Source organism: Pelophylax lessonae, assembly GCF_965119305.1.
Source record: "Pelophylax lessonae genome assembly, chromosome: 12".
NCBI lineage: Eukaryota > Metazoa > Chordata > Amphibia > Anura > Ranidae > Pelophylax > Pelophylax lessonae.
The window spans coordinates 95,844,837-95,862,871 of NC_138779.1; the positions used below are offsets into that span (position 1 = coordinate 95,844,837).

At 43.8% G+C, this 18,035-nt stretch overlaps 1 protein-coding gene across 3 annotated transcripts in view; it reads left to right on the top strand.

The window, feature by feature from the left end:
* PPP1R12C (protein phosphatase 1 regulatory subunit 12C) overlaps positions 1 to 18,035 on the top strand; it is a 202,415-nt gene that overhangs the window by 74,043 nt on the left and 110,337 nt on the right. For all 3 annotated transcript variants that reach the window (XM_082273822.1, XM_082273823.1, XM_082273824.1), the window contains exons 4-7: positions 5,462 to 5,621; positions 5,703 to 5,847; positions 8,152 to 8,226; positions 10,499 to 10,587. In XM_082273822.1, coding sequence (XP_082129948.1) covers positions 5,462 to 5,621; positions 5,703 to 5,847; positions 8,152 to 8,226; positions 10,499 to 10,587 — 469 coding nt within the window. The remainder of the gene's footprint in view (positions 1 to 5,461; positions 5,622 to 5,702; positions 5,848 to 8,151; positions 8,227 to 10,498; positions 10,588 to 18,035) is intronic.

The following is an 18,035-nucleotide window of genomic DNA, read 5'->3' on the forward strand; positions in this document are numbered from 1 at the left end:
CTGGTACTCTTTTTGGATTTGTCAGCTTATCACTGAAGCCTATGGTTTGAAAGGGAAGATCTAGCATTCTTTAGTGACGGCTCAGTCTGCCATAGGCACTTGTACCTCCTCGGCTATCCGTTTTCAGGCTTCAGTGGCTCAGGGTTGCAGGGACACAGCCTGGTCTTTGATTCACCTTTTAAAGCGGAGTTCCGGCCTCAAACGTTTTTGAAATAAAAATACCCCCGGGACAGTCAGGGCTAGTGCATTTCAGAATGGATAGCCTCTGAACTGTCCCAGGTTGCACTTTTCTTTTAGAAGAAATACTTACCTTGAAAATGTATTGTCCAGCGCTGCCATCTCAAGTGTGGGCAGCTGAAGCCAGGGTGTCCTCTTCGGTCCCAGAATGCGCTGCACCGGCCCCGTTCCTCAGTTCGGGGACAGACGCGTCATCCCTGCACAGCTTCTGGGCATGCCCAGAAGCTGTTTAGCAGGGAATGATGTGCCTGCACCGGAACTGACGAGTGGGGCCGGTGTAGGCGCATTGACTCCCAGGAGTCAATGCGAGGAGGAAGTGACGGCAGCGGCCATGTCCGCAGAGGGAGGAAGTAAGGTAAGTATATTTTCTTTAAAAACAAAGTAAGTGAATTAAAAAAAAAATAATTATCCATTTCTTTTTCAGGTAATTTAGAGCAAGAAGAAGGGGAAAAGTGCATTTTTAGGTGGAACTCCGCTTTAAGAGTTTGCATTAGATGGGTCAATATGCTGCTGAGGGCTCTGTCTTAGTCGCAGTGTATTGTAGGATGCTGTGTAGTTTTTACCGGGCAGGTCAGTGGTTGCTTTCTTCTTCCCCCTCGTGCATTGCTTTGGGATATCCCAGGTAGTTGTGATTTAAAGCCTACTCTGTCTCCCATGATGTGCGAAAAAGAAAATTTGATTTTTGTACTTGACTGTAAAATCCATTTCTTGAAGTACATAATGGGACACATGGGTTCCTCCCCTCTTTGAGGGTTCATTGCTTGCTTCTAAACTGAAGTTCTTCCTGAGTAGTAGGGGTTATATATAAGGACTTTGTGATCAGCTATTGGTGGCGCATTACCCAGGTATTCATGATTTAGGTCTCGTTTGTATCCTGTGATGTAATCTCAAAATAGATTTTACAGTAAGTGTAAAAATCAACTTTTCTCCTCTCACCTTCCAGGACGGCAACACATGAGGGATGAGAGGCTCCACCCTACCGAAAACACAATCAGTTCACAGCTGTTAAAAGGCCCCACCCTTCCCCTTATCCCTCCAGTATGGATTGTTTCTCCTACAGCAAAACATTTGTTTTTGTCTCTGACCAGAAGACCTAGAGAGTCGGATAGTACTCCTTTGAGGCAGGTTCAGGAACGCCAGTGAGGGTCGCACTCTACCTGCACGCCTTTGGGCTTCTCACAGATCGTTTCTTGTGGCACAGGCAAGTCGGACACAGCGTGGTGGTCCCTGCGCTTGTTGTCCCACTCAGCAGCTCGGGTCTCCTCAGTCCTCCCCTGCAAACAGTGAGTGCCATGCTGTAAAAGGCCAGCTGCATAACAGCAGCAGCGATGAGGAAGGACCCAGTACAGTCCAAGCCGTGTTCTGAAACCAGAACTTCCCGTCTGAACAAGAAAGATGCTGAGCATGCACAGTGCAACCCAGGAGTGGGTGTAAGGCGCAGAGGAGACTCCGTACCCGCATAGCGGCGTGAAAGGAAAAGGCTCTTCAGCTACTAAGAGCCAGAAGGCTGCTAAGAGTGTGAACCCCCGTCTGGACCCACCTCATGAAGGAGTAGGGAAAGACGGCACAATTGGCTGCAGGCAAAGCAAATCAGGGGCCAGGTAAGTGCCTTTTCTGAGGTGAGTCCAGAAAATGGCAGAATGCCTTAGGACAGCAGAAGAGGAGAAAGGCTATCTGCTAGTCTCTCCCACCCCCTTTTTCAAATAAGGTGGAATACCAGAAGATGTGTGTTTGCTGCTGCTGCAATGTGAAGCACACAACCTAACTTTGCAGCTCCCCAGTCGGGACAGCAACTTGCGAACGGGGGATTTTTGCCATCATGTGATCATGAGGATGGAAAAGCAAGGCCTGTGGCTGTGGTAAAGGGGGGGGGGGGGGGAGAAACAGTGGTGAGTACTTCCCTTTCCCTTTGGGAGCTTAGCAGCAGTATCCCTCATAGCAGCCAGGTGGTTTCTATATGACTATACCTTGTTGCTAATTAGAAACGCACAACATTGACGTTGTTAGTGTCTTTCTGTTATGACTGTACCTTGTTGACAATCAGAAATGCACAACATGGAAGTCTAGTTTCTTTGACATATAACTATATACCTTGTTGCTTATCAGAAATGCACAAACTTTGGAATTGTATCTTTTCTGTTTCATTTTTTGTTATATGATGGTACCTTGTCAGGCATCAGCAATGCACAGCAAGGGAGTTCGTGTCCCTTCTGTCTTTTTTATATTGGTTTTATTGCTGATCTTGCTACACTTCAGAAATGCACAACATGGATGTTTTTTGTCTTTCTGTCTTTACATTTGGCTGCACATCTGAATACTCAACAGTGAAGACGATTTGTGTCTTCCTATTTATATTATATAGCCCAAGCTTATTGCACTTTTAAAATGTGCAACATTGAAGTTTGTGTCTTTTCTGGTTTGGTCTATCTAGCTACACTTCAGAAATACACAACATTGTTGTCTATGCTGATGTGCTGTGCATCAGTAACACACAATCCTGGATCTTCTATATTTGTTATATTAGTTATACATGTATCACTTTTATTGCAGACCTTATATTCCCAGGGACATGGAAGGGTCAGGAGTTCTGGCTGCAGAAACGTCAGATGTCAGAATACGCAGTGCCTCCCATTCGGGCATACCAGAGGCATTTCCTCTGCTTAAAACCTAGTAAGGTTGTAGGACACTAGAAGGTTATAAAATATCCTCCTCTTCCGTTTAAGAACTTTGTTCATAGAGGTATTGTGGTCTAAAGATGCAGTATCAGAACTTATCTGACCCGTACACCCATTTCAGTATGTTTGCAATTCTATATGTGTCCCTCATATCAATCTTGGCATAACTGGTTGCAGTAAACCAGTGTGAGAGTGCTGCTTCTGCTAGGGACTTACTCTGAAGTAGGGATCTCCTTAATGTACCCCTCATCAGTACCAAAAGGCACCCAATTATATTGAAGTGGATTACGGTTCAAGACATCAGGTAGGACACCTGATCTCTTCGATATGGTTAAAAGCAGTGTTTTACCTAGCTCCTTTCCACTTAATTATATTATATTTGCGGACAGGTCTATAGGGAGTGGATTAGGGTTCCAGGCATCAGGTAGGACACCTGATCACTAAGATATGGTTAAAAGCATTATTTTTAACAAACTCCTTTCTGCTTAATTTTATTGCATTTGCGGGCAGGTGTATAATGGCGTTTTTCTGGTATATAGAGCGTTTTTCACAACTGACATGCCAGATGTGAGGGATGTTATAGGTTTTGGGTACATGCCAGTCCAGCTTCTGAGCCCAGGTAATAGCTCTATCTTAATCAATTTCCCTTAAGCGGGCTTCCTTTTACCCATCACTATGAAAGATAAATAGTTATTTAAAGAAGACCTGTAAAGGGTGTTTGTCAGGAAGCCTCCTGTTAAATCATGCTCCTGAACAGAGTAGTCTTTAGGCCACATCCGCTTTATTAATCAAAGTAGTGTCTGTTTCACAGAACAGGTCTTGGATTAGTCCTAACAGTGGCCCTAAGTAGTGGTACAGACAGGATAGAGTACGATTGCTAGATTTAGACAGTCAGTCTTGCTAACCTACTGATTTCACAGGTTTGTCTGATTTCATCTTTAAGTTCCACTCCAGATAGGTCCTGCATCCGAAGCAGAGACTTCGGAGGGACAAACCTGCTATTCAGCCCCTTGATCCAAGATATCTGCATCACTCCTAATAGAGTGGAGGTAAAACATGCTGCGAGCCTGGCATTTGGCAGGAAGATCTTGCAGGCAGCTGTCCCACCCTAAGGTAGGCCTATGGTTACTTTATTATCCTCTCGTGTTGCTGTCCTGGAAGGCGAGAGGAGAAAACTGTCCGTTAGACTTACCGGTAACAGTGTTTCTATGAACCTTCTAGGACAGCAGGCCTACTTCCCGTCCTTTTAAAAGGGTGAGGAAAGAATGTGAACAATAGGTGGTAAGTACCTAAGTGATTATTTATCCCTTGTGAATCGGTTAGAGAATTACTTTTTTTTTTACAACTGAGGGACAAGGGGAAAGGTGGGGCCTTTTAACAGCTGTGAACTGATTGTTTCCTGTAGGGTGGAGCCTCTCATCTCTCATGTGTTGCCATCCTGGAAGGTTCGTAGAAACACCGTTACTGGTAAGTGTAACGGACGTGTTTTTTTTTTTTTTTATAATATCCCTGCTCTTCCCATTTAACCCATCTTAATGGTCTCCCCTCACCTGTTTTAAGTAGATCTACTTACCCAAGTCCTCTATCCAGGTCCCTCACTGCTTCTGGTTCCAGAATGGGGGACTGCTGATCTAGAGCTGCAATAGCTCCCTGAGAACACCATTCCCTTGCCTTTTCCCTATGATGTTCTCTTTTTCTTTCCGAGACATCCCACTGGCGACCATCCAATCAGAAGTATCCATGTCTCACAGGCAGTGACACGGACACCCGGTGAAGGACCTCTTCAGGAAGTAAGAAGAAGAGTTGGGCCAGCAGTTTTACTAGATCATGACTTCAATTAGCAGGGTTCATAGCTAGCTGATGTATTTGTGGTCACTAGAACCCGTGTATCTTACCTTGCACTGTATCCAAAACTAAGTAAAATAATAAAAAAAATTAAGTTACACTTTAAAGGCAAAAATTTCCTTTAACTTGTGCACTTTGTTGGGTTCTCATTTTTTCTTTAATTTCAGACGCTTTCAGAGAACTTTTGCTCTTAAAGTATGTGTACTAGTTACTGCAAGGCAGCTTGAAGCTTTGCTGGTGGAATCAAATGCGCTAAAAACAAGGATGTTTAGTATGTAGTGTTCCAGTTAATGCTGGCATGGTGTCAGGGGATCTGGGCTTCAGGGTTTTTTCTCTAATTATAGACCGTGCTAATGATGAAAGGAATCCTATATAAATATATTTTTTTTCACCTCTGAATATAATTTCTGGGGAGAAATAGAAGATGCAAGTAATGTTTCAGCGGCTAAGGTCTTAATTGTTGACAGTGGAACAGTGTATGCCTTCTGCCTCTGAAAGTGTTGGCTTCTGCTTGCTCATCGATGAGCAAATCTAGAGGTGAAAGACCACTGGATGGGAAAGAGCATAACAAAATGTTCATGCATTAGTTAAACCTTTTCTTGGTTTTTAAAAGATTTGAAGTTTCTGCTTCCAGTATAATTTTTCAATGCAGCTGTTTTCTATTAATGTTTTGGTTGATGTACTGAGAGATCTTTCTATTGCAGGCATAGACCTAGAAGCAGCCAAGAGGGAAGAGGAGGAAGTGATGCTGCAGGATGCCCGTCAGTGGTTAAACGCAGGCAAGATAGAAGATATCCGGCATCCAAAGACTGGAGCTAGTGCTCTTCATGTGGCTGCAGCCAAAGGCTATATAGAAGTTATGAGGTATTCTTGTTGTTGTGTACATTGCTGATACTTGATATGTTTTGAGTTTGCCCATTTAATTTGTCTATACTTTCTGACCAGGCTTCTGCTTCAGGCCAATTTTGACCCCAACGTAAAAGATAAAGATGGCTGGACTCCTCTCCATGCTGCTGCTCACTGGGGGGTGGAAGAGGCTTGTCGACTGCTTGTTGAACACTTCTGTGACATGAACGCGCTCAATAACGTGGTAAGGCAGAAGAGAAATACATTTTAGTTTTCAGCTTCTGAACTCCATCAGGCATCCTATTACTGAGACATGTTTTTAGATCTTTTTAAATTAGTAGGGATAAGTCTTTGGAGATTACAGTAACTATATTTTGATCAGTAGCTCCTTAAAAGAATCCGCACAGAGAAAATAGATCTAGCTTGTCCTTACTGAAATCTTTTTAAAAATGGCAGTTGCATTGATCCCAAAATCTTTAAAGCAAAACTCTTCATCTGGATAGAGTAAGGGAGGGTTATAACCCCTCTCTGATTTTTTTTCTTTTTATTACTATCCGTGTCCCATTGGGTTGATTTTACCTTTGCTTCCTGTCCATAGTCAAACAGGAATGGAGAGAAAATCCTTGCAAATTAGGGGAATTCCTTGGGAACCCCTAGGTCACCATAACCTCTCCTCATTGGAAGATTTCCCCTCTTACTTTTCTGGGGACTTTAGCGTTCACTGATAATGGTAAATGTCCTCCTTTTTTTCTATTACAAGGAATATTTACAGGAATTGACGTGATATAAAATAATAAAATGTAAAATAAGGGGAAAAAAAAAAATGTAAAGTGCCCCCACTCGTAACTCGCTAACACATATGTAAACTGTATTCGCACCACACATATGGTATCACCTATGGTATCACCGCAAAAAAGCGAAGGCAATAGTTCTAGCACTAGATCTCCTCTAACTCTAAGTAACCTGTAAAAAAAAAATAACATTTTTAAAGCGTCATCCATGGATATTTTTAAGTACCTTTTATTGCCATTCTACGAGTGTGCGCAATTTAACCACTTAAGCCCCGGAAGATTTTACCCCCTTCCTGACCAGGGGGTTTTTTGCGTTTTTTTTTTTTTGTTTTTTTCACTGCGTGACTTTAACGGACAATTGCGCAGTGGTGCGACGATGTACCTAAACGAGTTTCACGTCCTTTTTTTCCCACAAACAGAGCTTTCTTTTGGTGGTATTTGATCACCTGTGCGATTTTTTGATCATGTGCTATAAACAAAAAAAGAGCGTAATTTTTGCAAAAATATTTTTCACTTTTTTTTTTATATGAAATTCCCCCCCAAAAAAATGTAAAAATCAAAATTTTTTAACATTTTCGGCCAAATTGTTTTATGCTACATATGTTTGGTAAAATAAATCGCAAAAAGCGTATTTTGATTGGTTTGCGCAAAAGTTATCGCGTTTTACTAACAAAGGGAAATATTTTTGTCATTTTTGGTGTTTTTTTTTTTTTTTTTTTAACGAGTAATGGTGGCGATCTGCGATTTTTTTTTTTTTTTTTTTTTTTTTTTTTTTTTTTTTTGCGGTAATGCGGCGGACAGATCGGACCCTTGACTGACATTTTTGACACTTTTGGGGGTACCAGTGACATTACTGCAGTAATCAGTGCTATATAATATATATATGCACTGTTACTGCAAAAATGACACTGGCAGGGAAGGGGTTAACTGTATTGGACAGGGAGGGGTTAAGTGTGTCCTAGGGGCGTGATTCTAACTGTAGTGGGACATGGCTATTGGTGTAAAAACAAAGATCAACGGTTCTACATAGTAGAACCGACTGATATCCATTTTTACACAGGGGAGAATGACAGGCGGCTTGTTTACATAAGCCGCTCTGCCTTTCTCCCACTGTACCGACGATCGGCGAGTGACCAGCGGACATCGGGTCCCCCGGTCACACGCCCGCACTCCTCCCTGAACGAGCCGAGGCGGGCGCGCGCTCGCCCGCTATTGGCTCTAATCCCAGTGACAGGCGAGCGACGTAGACCTACGTCACTCTGCCTGGCCGGGGCTGACTGCCGCAGTAAATATACTGTGCGCAGTCGGCAACCGGTTAAAGCGTGACATATTGGGTATCTATTTATTTACTCAGCATATTGGGGTATAATTCTTTTAAACTTCGGTAAAGTGTATTTTTTCCTTAAAAAAAAATTGTGTTTGTAACATCGCTGCATAAAAAATTCCAAAATATATATTTTATTCCCTAGGGTCACTGCTAAAAAAAATGGTATGATGTTTTGGGGGTTCAAAGTAATTTTCTAGCAAAAAAAATACAGATTTTTGTATTCCGTGGCAGCATGGATGGATTTGTGCTATCTTGTGATCATCCGTAAAAAAAAATAAAAAAAAAAAATTCATTGGAGCTGAATGGGCCATTACAGTCCCCTTCTGGTCGTCTTATTTTACTTGCTCTTCGTAAATAATATAGTTTGGTTTTTGTATGCTGTGTATTTTCAGCAACATTTGCATTGTTCATACAGATACTATGCTTTCAGGGTCAGAGGCCTTGTGATGTGGCTGATGAAGAGATTGTTGGTCTTTTAGAGGAGCTACAGAAGAAGCAGGAAGATGTAAGTAATTCCAGACGATTTTCCTTTTTATCTCCCCATACTCACTTAGCCCTAGTTCACACATCAGTGTGATTTTATATTCTCTTATGTATAGTATGTTGGCATTATCTTTATTCCTTCCTATTTGGGGTAATGTTAGAGAAAGTGGTTTATTTGCATTTGGTAGTTTGATTTTCTGTTTTAATCTGTGCTATTTATTCTATGTTGTATTTAAATTGTACGGATGGTTTTATTCGTAGTGTAGTTTTAATTTGTTTTATTGGTAATTTTGTTCTGTTCATTGTGATCTTGTGTTGTCTTTAAAGCGGAACTCCACCCAAACAGGGAAGTTCAGCTGGGTTTTTTTTTTTTTTTGTCAACAGCTACACTTTTTGTAGCTGCGACTTGTCATGCAATTTGGAACTGTCAAATCGCATGGCAGGTCGCACCGGTGTAAACGGGGACATCATTTTTAGAACCCAAATCAGAGTTTGCTTGTGAACTGACCACAAACTTTTAACACAGATTCAAAAGCAAAAAAACGCTTCCAGCAAAAATTGCTTGGTCTATTTACATTTTTACATTTCACAAAGAAAAAAAACGCTTTTAAGTGCATTTTTAAATCAGTGTGGTTTAACTCCCTTTTTTGTGTCATTTTGCGTGCTTATAAAGTTATTCGATGGGAAAGAATTGCTCGCAGCAGTCGTTTTGCACAGAACAGCCCCAATCCTCCTTCTTTTTTTTTTTTTTTTTTTGGAGTCCCCTGGCAGTCCTAGCTCCACTTCCCTGCTAAGTGCCCCTAGTAGAAAGCCTCTTACTAAAGCGGGCTCACTCCCGTGTTGCACTTTGTGTCCATTCATTCACAAGGCACGGCTCCCAACCCCCCCCCCCCCCGCTCTCTCCCCTTATTGCCTCACTGACTGTGATTGACATCAGCAAATGGCTTCCGCTGCTGTGTGAGCCAATGAGAAGAGAGACCCGGGAGAGCGGATGCTGTCATGCACAGCACTGGATCCAGGTGGGGCTCAGATAAGTATAAGAGGGGCTGGGGGGACAGCTGCACCCAGGTTTTTTTTTCTTTAACCTTAATGCGTAGAATGCATTAAGCTAAAAAAAACACTTGAGCCTTTAGAACCACTTTTATAAACCTAGGTATATGTACCATAGCATGCCAAAACGGCTCAAGACATTTTTAAAAAACACTACTTCTTATTCGTTAACTATCCGTAAATTAATATTGGACACTGAAGAGCAAAGCTTTAAGACAGCCTAGCTTGACTCCTCCCATTCTGAGCATGGCCAGACCAACAGGTGACGATAAAGGAAACATTTCTGGGGGGAAAAAAAAGGAATAGTTATGCAGCCACCTTATCTAAGAATTGCTAATGCCTCGTACACACGCAACGATTGTTGGCCGTGAATTTTCGACCAACGTCCGATCGGCCGATTGTTGGCTTGTTAGTATGATGCTTCCCGACAACTGACTGCGACTTTTCGGCCGAACAAAATCTGGTGTGCATGCTATAAAATTTTTGTTGGCCGTCAACAGAACAGCCGATTTTCCGCAAGTCAGTACAGATTTCGGCAGACAAAATTCAGATGAGCAAGACTGGGCATGCTCAGAGAAGAAAAAACACACGGAAAGTAAACCAGCACATGACATCACTTCTGAAGTTGGTTTTTGTTGGCCTAGAAAATTTGTGTGCAGTCTAGAGCACATTCCAACCAACACAACAACACTGGACAAAAGATGGCCAATTGGTCGGCCGATAATCGTTGCGTGTGTACGAGGCATAAGTTTCAAAATTTTGGTTTTTTGGCTTAAAGGATAGTTCCCCTTTAGTAACATGGTACACCCAGTTAGATTGTAACATGTTACTAATGAGTAGTTGATCACACTCCCCGATGCCTCCCCTGTGACAGCGGGCAGGGTATCTTCTCCCCAAAGCTGCTATAACAATTTAAAAACTGTGTGTGGTTGTGCGGGGCAAACTACAAGTCACATCTGCCACTGCGTCAGACAGACTTTAGTTCCCAGTGACCTGCGGTAGTGCTAGTGAGCACGTTCCTAGTTCATTAACACTTCTTTTCAGCTTTCAAATACAAAGACCAACATGTTAAGCCTCTTGCCCAACCTTTTAAGGCTGCCACCTTCTTTGTTCATATTTTTTTAAAAGTTCTACTAAGTAGGTGTCCAGTTGTTCATAGATTTTTCCCAATATTTGTTTCATATTATGTTAATTTAATTGTGTTGAGCTACCCTATTTACAAAATGTGGTTTTCATTTTTTCAGTTACGAAGTGAAAAAGAAGCCAGTTTGAAGCGAGCAATTATTGACACTAGCAGCGAACAACCTCTAGTAAATACAAGCAAACATAGGAGGTGAGCTGTAAGGGCCAAGATGTGATAAATTCTGCAGTTACTGAACTGTATGGAATGTAGGTGGTCGGTTTCAATGATACAATTTTGATAGATCAGCCTTTTTATGAACGTTTTCCTAATGTAAATATTCAGTGCATATCCCTTTTGACATTGATACCATAGCATTACAAATATCCATTCCTATCTGGCTTTTCTCTTGCAGAGTATTGCTATATAGTTAAGACAGAATTATCTTAAAATTCTTCCAAAGTTCATTTGCATACAGATGCGTATGATAAAACAGGATTTTATTGTATGAATATTGGTCTGTAAAGGGTTTTCTTGTTGGAACACCTTTAGAAGTCCCATATTTAGCCTTATATAATGATTGTAAATCTTGGACTTGTGTATACTGTTTAAAATGTTTTTGTATTTTTTTTTTTTTTTTAGTTTTTGGTAGGGTAGACTGATTTTTGTGATGTTCAGGTCCCATTAGTAACATTTCCTTCACTTCCTCGTCGTACAAGTGGAAGTGAAAATGTTTCCAGAATGTGAGGAAACCCATTCCAAACAGTTGACATTGCAACAGAGAGTAAATGAAAACCTGACTGATGTAAAAACCCTTCCTCACGGTATCCAAAATGGTTTAGACTTTAACTATTTACTTCCTCTTTGGAGAATACTGAAATCCCAATTTTTCATTTTTTGGTTTTATATATTTTTTTGTTTAACCCCTGTAAGCATTGAATTTTAAAACGTGAATCCAGTGAATATCCTGCACAAAGAAAAGCAATAAAGACTGTGGTGGTTCTAAAACCTTTTCTGTTTTAGAGGGCAGTTTAGGCCTCATGCACACACTTTTAACCACTTCAGCCCTGGAAGGTTTTACCCCCTTCATGACCAGGCCATTTTTTTGCTAAATGGCACTGCATTACTCTAACTCAGTGTTCCTCAACCCTGGCCTACAGGGCCCACTAACAGGCCAGATTTTCAAGATAACTGAAATACATCCCAGGTGATATCATTTGCTGCTCAGTGATTGCAGTACTATAGTCTGCATCTCCCCAAGGTAATACCTAAAATCTGGCCTGTTAGTGGGCCCTGTAGGCCAGGGTTGAGGACCACTGCTCTAACTGACAATTGCAGGATCGTGCAAAGCTGTACTCAAATAAAATGTATGTCCTTTTTTCCCTACAAATATAGCTTTTCTTTTTGGCAATTTTGGGGAAAAAAAATGTTTCTCTGTCGCTCATTGACAGACGCAGTCCTCTTGATTGATAACGCATTGGGTTATACTGCCCTCTACAGGAGTTTGTGTGAAAAAAAAGAGCAGGAGGCTTGGTTTGGGAGCTGACTATCTAAAGTCACTGTATAGTGGGCACTATTAAGGGACTATGACTAAAGGTCAGTGGCAATACTGTGATGATGGTCATATACAAAGAGCATCCTACCTGATAAGATTGCAGGACAGGCCGATGCCTGTGCCTGGACTACCGCCATCCTCCCGCAGGCCGCATAGGCCGATAGCTCTTTCGCAGGCCGCCGCCATTTTCTCGCAGGTCGCGCGGGGCCGCCATCTTGGCGTAGCCTCGTGTCTCCAGCATGGGGGCGGCCATTTTGGAGATGACCAGCCACCTCGTGGAGAAACATAGGAGGTGCCGGAAGGCGTCAAGGGGCGGAGCCGCCTCCTTTTCCAGGGAAAAAGGGCCAAAGACTTCCTGTCTGTAACAGGACAGCGCTGAAACAGGTTGATAGAAAACTTTTGTGCATCAGGTGGTGAGCCTTGGGGTCTCTCTCTCTCTCTCTCTCTCTCTCTCTCTCTCTCTCTCTCTCTCTCTCTCTCTCTCTCTCTCTCTCTCTCTCTCTGTGGGGTCCAAAAAAGCAGGTAACACTGAGGGGTGCTGTTGCGCTGCGAGATTACGAAAAAAAAAAAAAGTTTTTTTTTTTTTACTTTACAATTTTTTTGTCGCTGGCAAGTGTCTTGTATAATCATGGACCCTGCCACACATGTATCCCCACCTGATCCCCTCGAGGTGGCCGCAGGACCCTCCAGTGCCCCACTTGTAATTGATGCATTATCAGCAGTTTTGGAGTCTTTTGGTATCCCGGGTGGAGGTGGCCGGTCAGGGACGTGGGTCAAGAAAGCGACCCCCGCCTACCCCTATTTCATCTGATATTTCAGATACGGATTCTGAGCTTGTCACTGCAGCTGCAGGTCCCTCTTCTGGGGCTGCTGTCTCAGGTACGGTCTCCTCAGACAGTGAGGAGGACGTTTTTGCCTCCACCATAGCACAAGAAGAAGCGTTGGTGGATGTACTAGTTGTGCCTGTCCGGGAAACCTTAAGTCTTGAGGTTATACCGGCAGAGGTAGCTGAGACTAAAATTCCTTTTTTGATACTAGTTGGCTACCAAAATGGCGAAGGATTTTCCTTTCCCCAAATGGGGTCCTCTGAAACGTACCCCTGCTATTTCCAAACGCATGGCTAGGCGCTATCCGTTTGAGGAATCCCTCCTTAAAAGATGGACGGTACCACCAGTGGTGGACTCACCGATTTCCAGATAAAGCCACTGTTATCCCGTTGGAGGACGCTCCGTCCTTTAGGGATCCGGTGGATCGAAGAGTAAAAGCGGAATCCCGCTTCATTTTTTCCCTGATAGGGTCAACCTTTAGGCCAGTGGTTGCTATTGGTTTAGTTTCAAGATGGGTTGGCTAATCTCCCCTTTCAAGGGGATCGCCTGTTTGGGTGAGATTATAAGGATCTCACTGGGGGGCAAGAGCACTCTCTTGCTAAGACAGCCTGATGCGCCCCCACCCATCTCTGGGGTGGGGGGACGTCTACACCGGTTTCCAGATCCATGGTTTTCCTGAATCCCGGACAAAGGGGTTCAAAAGGCACAAGATCGAGTATTCAATCACTTCTACCGGTGCGATTCTTCCCTCCCAACATTCGTATGCCACAGGGATCGGTAGTTCCCGTTCCTTGGATAGAACGTTTTCAGGGGTTCTATTCGAACCTGTTTACAATGCCCAGGAAACAGGGCAAGGTGCGTCCAAATTCTGGACTTGGGAAAGAGGGAGTCCATCCGAACAGTGGTGGCCTCCCTGCATCAGGGGGATTTCCTGGCGTCCATAGACATTTAGGATGCCTATCTTTATATCCCCATCTTCGCAGGACATCAGCGTTTTCTTCGCTTTTCCCAAATATCATTCCTGGTTCCCACCAGGAGACTGAACTATCTGGGAGATCCTTGGCAAGAGTGTTTTTTCCTTGCGGAGAAACTCCAGAAGGTTCAGTCAACGAGTCCGATGTTGCTGTCCGTCAACTGGCTGAGACTGATGGTGGCCGCCTCAGAGGCAGTACCGTTCGCCCAGTCTCATACCCGAATTCTCCAAGAGGAGATTCTTCTCAAATGGAATCGGAATCTCGATTCTCTGGACAATCGGATCCGGTTGAGCGAGCGGACCAGGGAGTCTCTGGTCTGGTGGCTTCGGTCTCCGATGCTCAGCCAGGGGAAGTCATTCCTTCCGATAGTATCCAGGTTACCAATAAGGGTATCGGAACTGAGAGCGATCAGACTTTGTCTGATTTACTGGACCGAGCAGCTCTAGGGCAGCCCGGTTCGGATCCAATCGTGGCTTATGTCATTCACCAAAGGGGCACCTAGAGTGTCCTGGCGGCCATCGAAAGGACCAGCATCTTTCGTTGGACGGAACGGTTTGCTCTGGCTCACTCCGCAGTATTCACTCCGGGGGTGGGAAATCGGCAGGCAGATTATCTCAGCCGTCAGATTCTGGATCAAGGGGTATGGCCTCTTCATCCAGAGGTATTTCACTAGCTGTCCCTTCATTGGGGCACCCCAGATGTGGATCTGTTGGCGTCTCGGCGCAACAGGAAAGTGCAGAGGTTTGTAGCTCGCGCCCGTGATCCTCTAGCGGATGCAGCAGACGCGCTGATCACCCCGTGGGGGCAGTATCAGCTACGGTATGCCTTCCATCCTCTCAAGTTACTGCGGGAACTTCTTCGCAGGATAGAGGTGAAGGGAATTCCAGTTATCCTGGTAATTCCGGACTAGCCTCGTCGAGCCTGGTACGCCGACTTGGTGAGGCTAGTCGCGGACGCTCCTTTGAGACTTTCTCTCAGGGAGGATCTGCGGTCTCGGGGACTGATCTTCCATCTTGCTTTACAATCGCGGGCTTTAAAGGCCTGGCCATTGAGACTCAGGTACTGAAGGACAAGAGTTTGTCAGCTTCAGTTATTCCTACTCTAATCAAAGCAAGGAAGGCGACTTCCAGCAAAGTCTATTATCGCATGGAGGTCTTCTATTGTGTGGTGTGAATCGCTTGGATTTCCCCCACGTACCTATTCGGTGACCCGAATTTTGGCCTTTCTGCAACAGGGGGTTGAGCAGAAGCTGTCCTTTAGCACTATCAAGGGTCAGGTTTCAGCGTTAGCAATCTTCTTTCAGAAACCTTTGGCTACTCATTCCTTGGTGCGGAATTCCATCCAGGGGGTGCGACACCTGGCTCCGCCAGTGCGCGCACCCTTACCGCCCTGGGATCTTAATTTAGTGTTGTCGGTTCTTCAGAAACCTCCCTTTGAAGATATTAGGGAGATTCCCTTGCTTACATTATCCCAGAAGGTGGCCTTCTTGGATTACTTCTGCACGCAGGGTGCCAGAATTGGCCGCATTATCTTGTCGTTCCCCATATCTGGTGGTTCATAGGGATAAGGTGGTTCTTCGTCCGAATCCATCCTTCCTTCCTAAAGTGGTTTCAGAGTTTCATCTGAATAAGAATATTGTGTTACCTTCCCTGTGTCCTAAGCCTAGCCATCCTTGGGAGGTTGCATTACACTCCTTGGATGGGGCTCGGACAATCAGGGTACACTTGACTACTACGAACTCGTTTCATAAAACGGATTCACTTTTGTGATCACGGATAGCCCTAGAAAGGGGTTGCCTGCCGCGACCATCTCTAGATGGATCAGACAGACGGGGGTACTGGCTTATTCTATTAATGGTCGAAATCCCCCGTTCCCTGTTAAGGCGCACTCTATTCGGGCGCTTAGTGTTTCCTGGGCCTTCCGCCATCAGGCGTCAGTGGTCCATGTTTTCAAGACGACTACTTGGTCGTCGGTTCATACCTTTACAAAATTATATAAGGTTGATGTGATGGCATCGTCGGATGCCTCTTTTTGGCCGCAAGGTTCCTGCAGGCCGCTGTGTGAGGAGACTGTTGGTCTACCTCGAGGGTTTGTGAGGTTTTTCACTTAGGTCTCATCCTTTTGCTCGATGAGTCCTTGATGCTTCTGGTTGGCTCCAGTTGGGCCTTCTGGATTTTGATTTCTGTTATCCCATCCCTCATTTGTGGCACTGCTTTGGGACGTCCCAATGTGTTATTAATCAAGAGGACTGCGTCTGTCAATGAGCGACAGAGAAAAATGGATTTTTGTAAAATCTTACCGTAAAATCGTTTTCTCTTAAGCTCATTGACAGACGCAGTACCCGCCCCTCTACTTTTGAGTGGGGTTTGGTTAAATTCTCTGACACTGCTTTGTGACATAACTGACATCCTGTAGCAGGAAGTGAGAGGATATACCCTCTGGGACTGCCCCTAAGGTGTGGCCAGAACGTTTTCCTTCTGTTTAGTTTCCTACTCCTGTAGAGGGCAGTATAACCCAATGTGTTATTAATCAAGAGGACTGCGTCTGTCAATGAGCTTAAGAGAAAAGGATTTTACGGTAAGATTTTACAGAAATCCATTTTTTTGTTTTACTTTCTGCTATAAAAAATATCCGACAAAATGTAAAAAAAATCTAATTTATTTATCTTTTTAGGCCAATATGTAGTCAGCTACATGTTTCTGGTTAAAAAAAAAAAATCCCAATATGATTTTTGCTTTATACTAGTAATGGCGGTGATCAGCGACACAAATCAGGCACCTAACTGACTTTTTTTTTTTTGGGGACCAGTGATAAGTGCTGAAAATATGCACTGTTAATGTACTAATGACACTGGCAGGGAAGGGGGTTAACACCAGGGGCTATCAAAGGGTTAAATGTGTTCTTCGGGAGTGCTTTCTTATTGTGTGGGGGAAATGCTCTGACTGGGGGAAGACTGATATTGGTGTTCCTGTTTGGCAGAAACAAGATATCCATCTTCTCCCCTGTCAGAATGGCGATCTGCCTTGTTTACATAGGCAGACCGCCATTCTGTTTATCTCAGGATCACTCGCAGGTGGCCGGCGGATCTGCCGATTAGCTCCCCCTCTAGCCAATCAGCACGCGATCATGCCTCTGGCGGCGCATGCCTGCCCCTGGAGTCCCTGCAGTCAATGACGTACAGGTATGTGATTTTGCGTAGGGGAGCCGACTTGCCGCAGTAAAAGTACGTTAGGCGGTCAGCAAATGGTTTTAAAGGCATTTGGTGTGTTTTTTTTTTTTTTTTTTTTTTTTGCTCTAAATGCACCGCCAGCACATTCAGGCTTGCTCAAGCCCTGAAGGGAAGGCTTTCCCCCTGAAACATGTTGGCAGTATTTGATGCTATTTAAACAGTGCATGTTTCAGAAAGACCCTGGCACTCCTCAATACCCCCATCCCACAGTAAAGCATTTGAATGGCAGTGTATAATGTATGCAAAATGTCAACCGTTTATTGTAGGGGACCCTAATATGCAACACAAGGTGAATTTTCCAATTATTTTATTCAGGCTATTGTGGTCAGCGCTTACTAGATATTCTCTAAATAGAAGCTAAGCCCTAGGAAGAAAAAATGTTTGATAAACACGGTTTAATGCAACTATTGATTTATTGATAAAGCATTGTTTGTTTTGAAATATACCTGTATAAGTACTTGAATATAAACTGGATATGTCTTTTGCAAACCCTTGTACAGCAGCAAGGTTTTGAGGGTCCATACTAGCAGCCAATAGAGAAGGTTGCATGCAGGTATGGTAACAAGGAACAATTTACATAGTTACATAGTAGGTGAGGTTGAATAAAGACAATAGTCCATCCAGTTCAACCTGTGTAGGTGTGTGTGGCTGTAATCATCTAACATTGCCCTTAATGTCCTGATCCTTGAGATGTAAGTCTAAGAGTCTTTTGAAAGCCACCATACTACCCGCAGAAACCACCTCTTGTGGTAGAGAATTCCACAATCTTGTAGCCCTAACAGTAAAGAACCCTCCTCGTTGCCTGAGGTTAAAACGCTTCTCCTCTAATCGCATTGTATGTCCTCAATCTGACAGGAAGATCAGTGTCCATAGATGGCCTTCTAGGTCAGCAAGCTAGAGGCAGAGAAGTATTGCCACTTCATTCCTTAAAAAGCCACCGTCCCCTTGCCCATGCAGGGTAAAATTACAGTTTATGCAGAACATAACCCTACTCCAATACCTCCCTATACTCTGCTTACCGGCACTCCATTGTTCCTTTCTCCCTAACAGCTGGCACTGACCATGGGAGTGGGGAT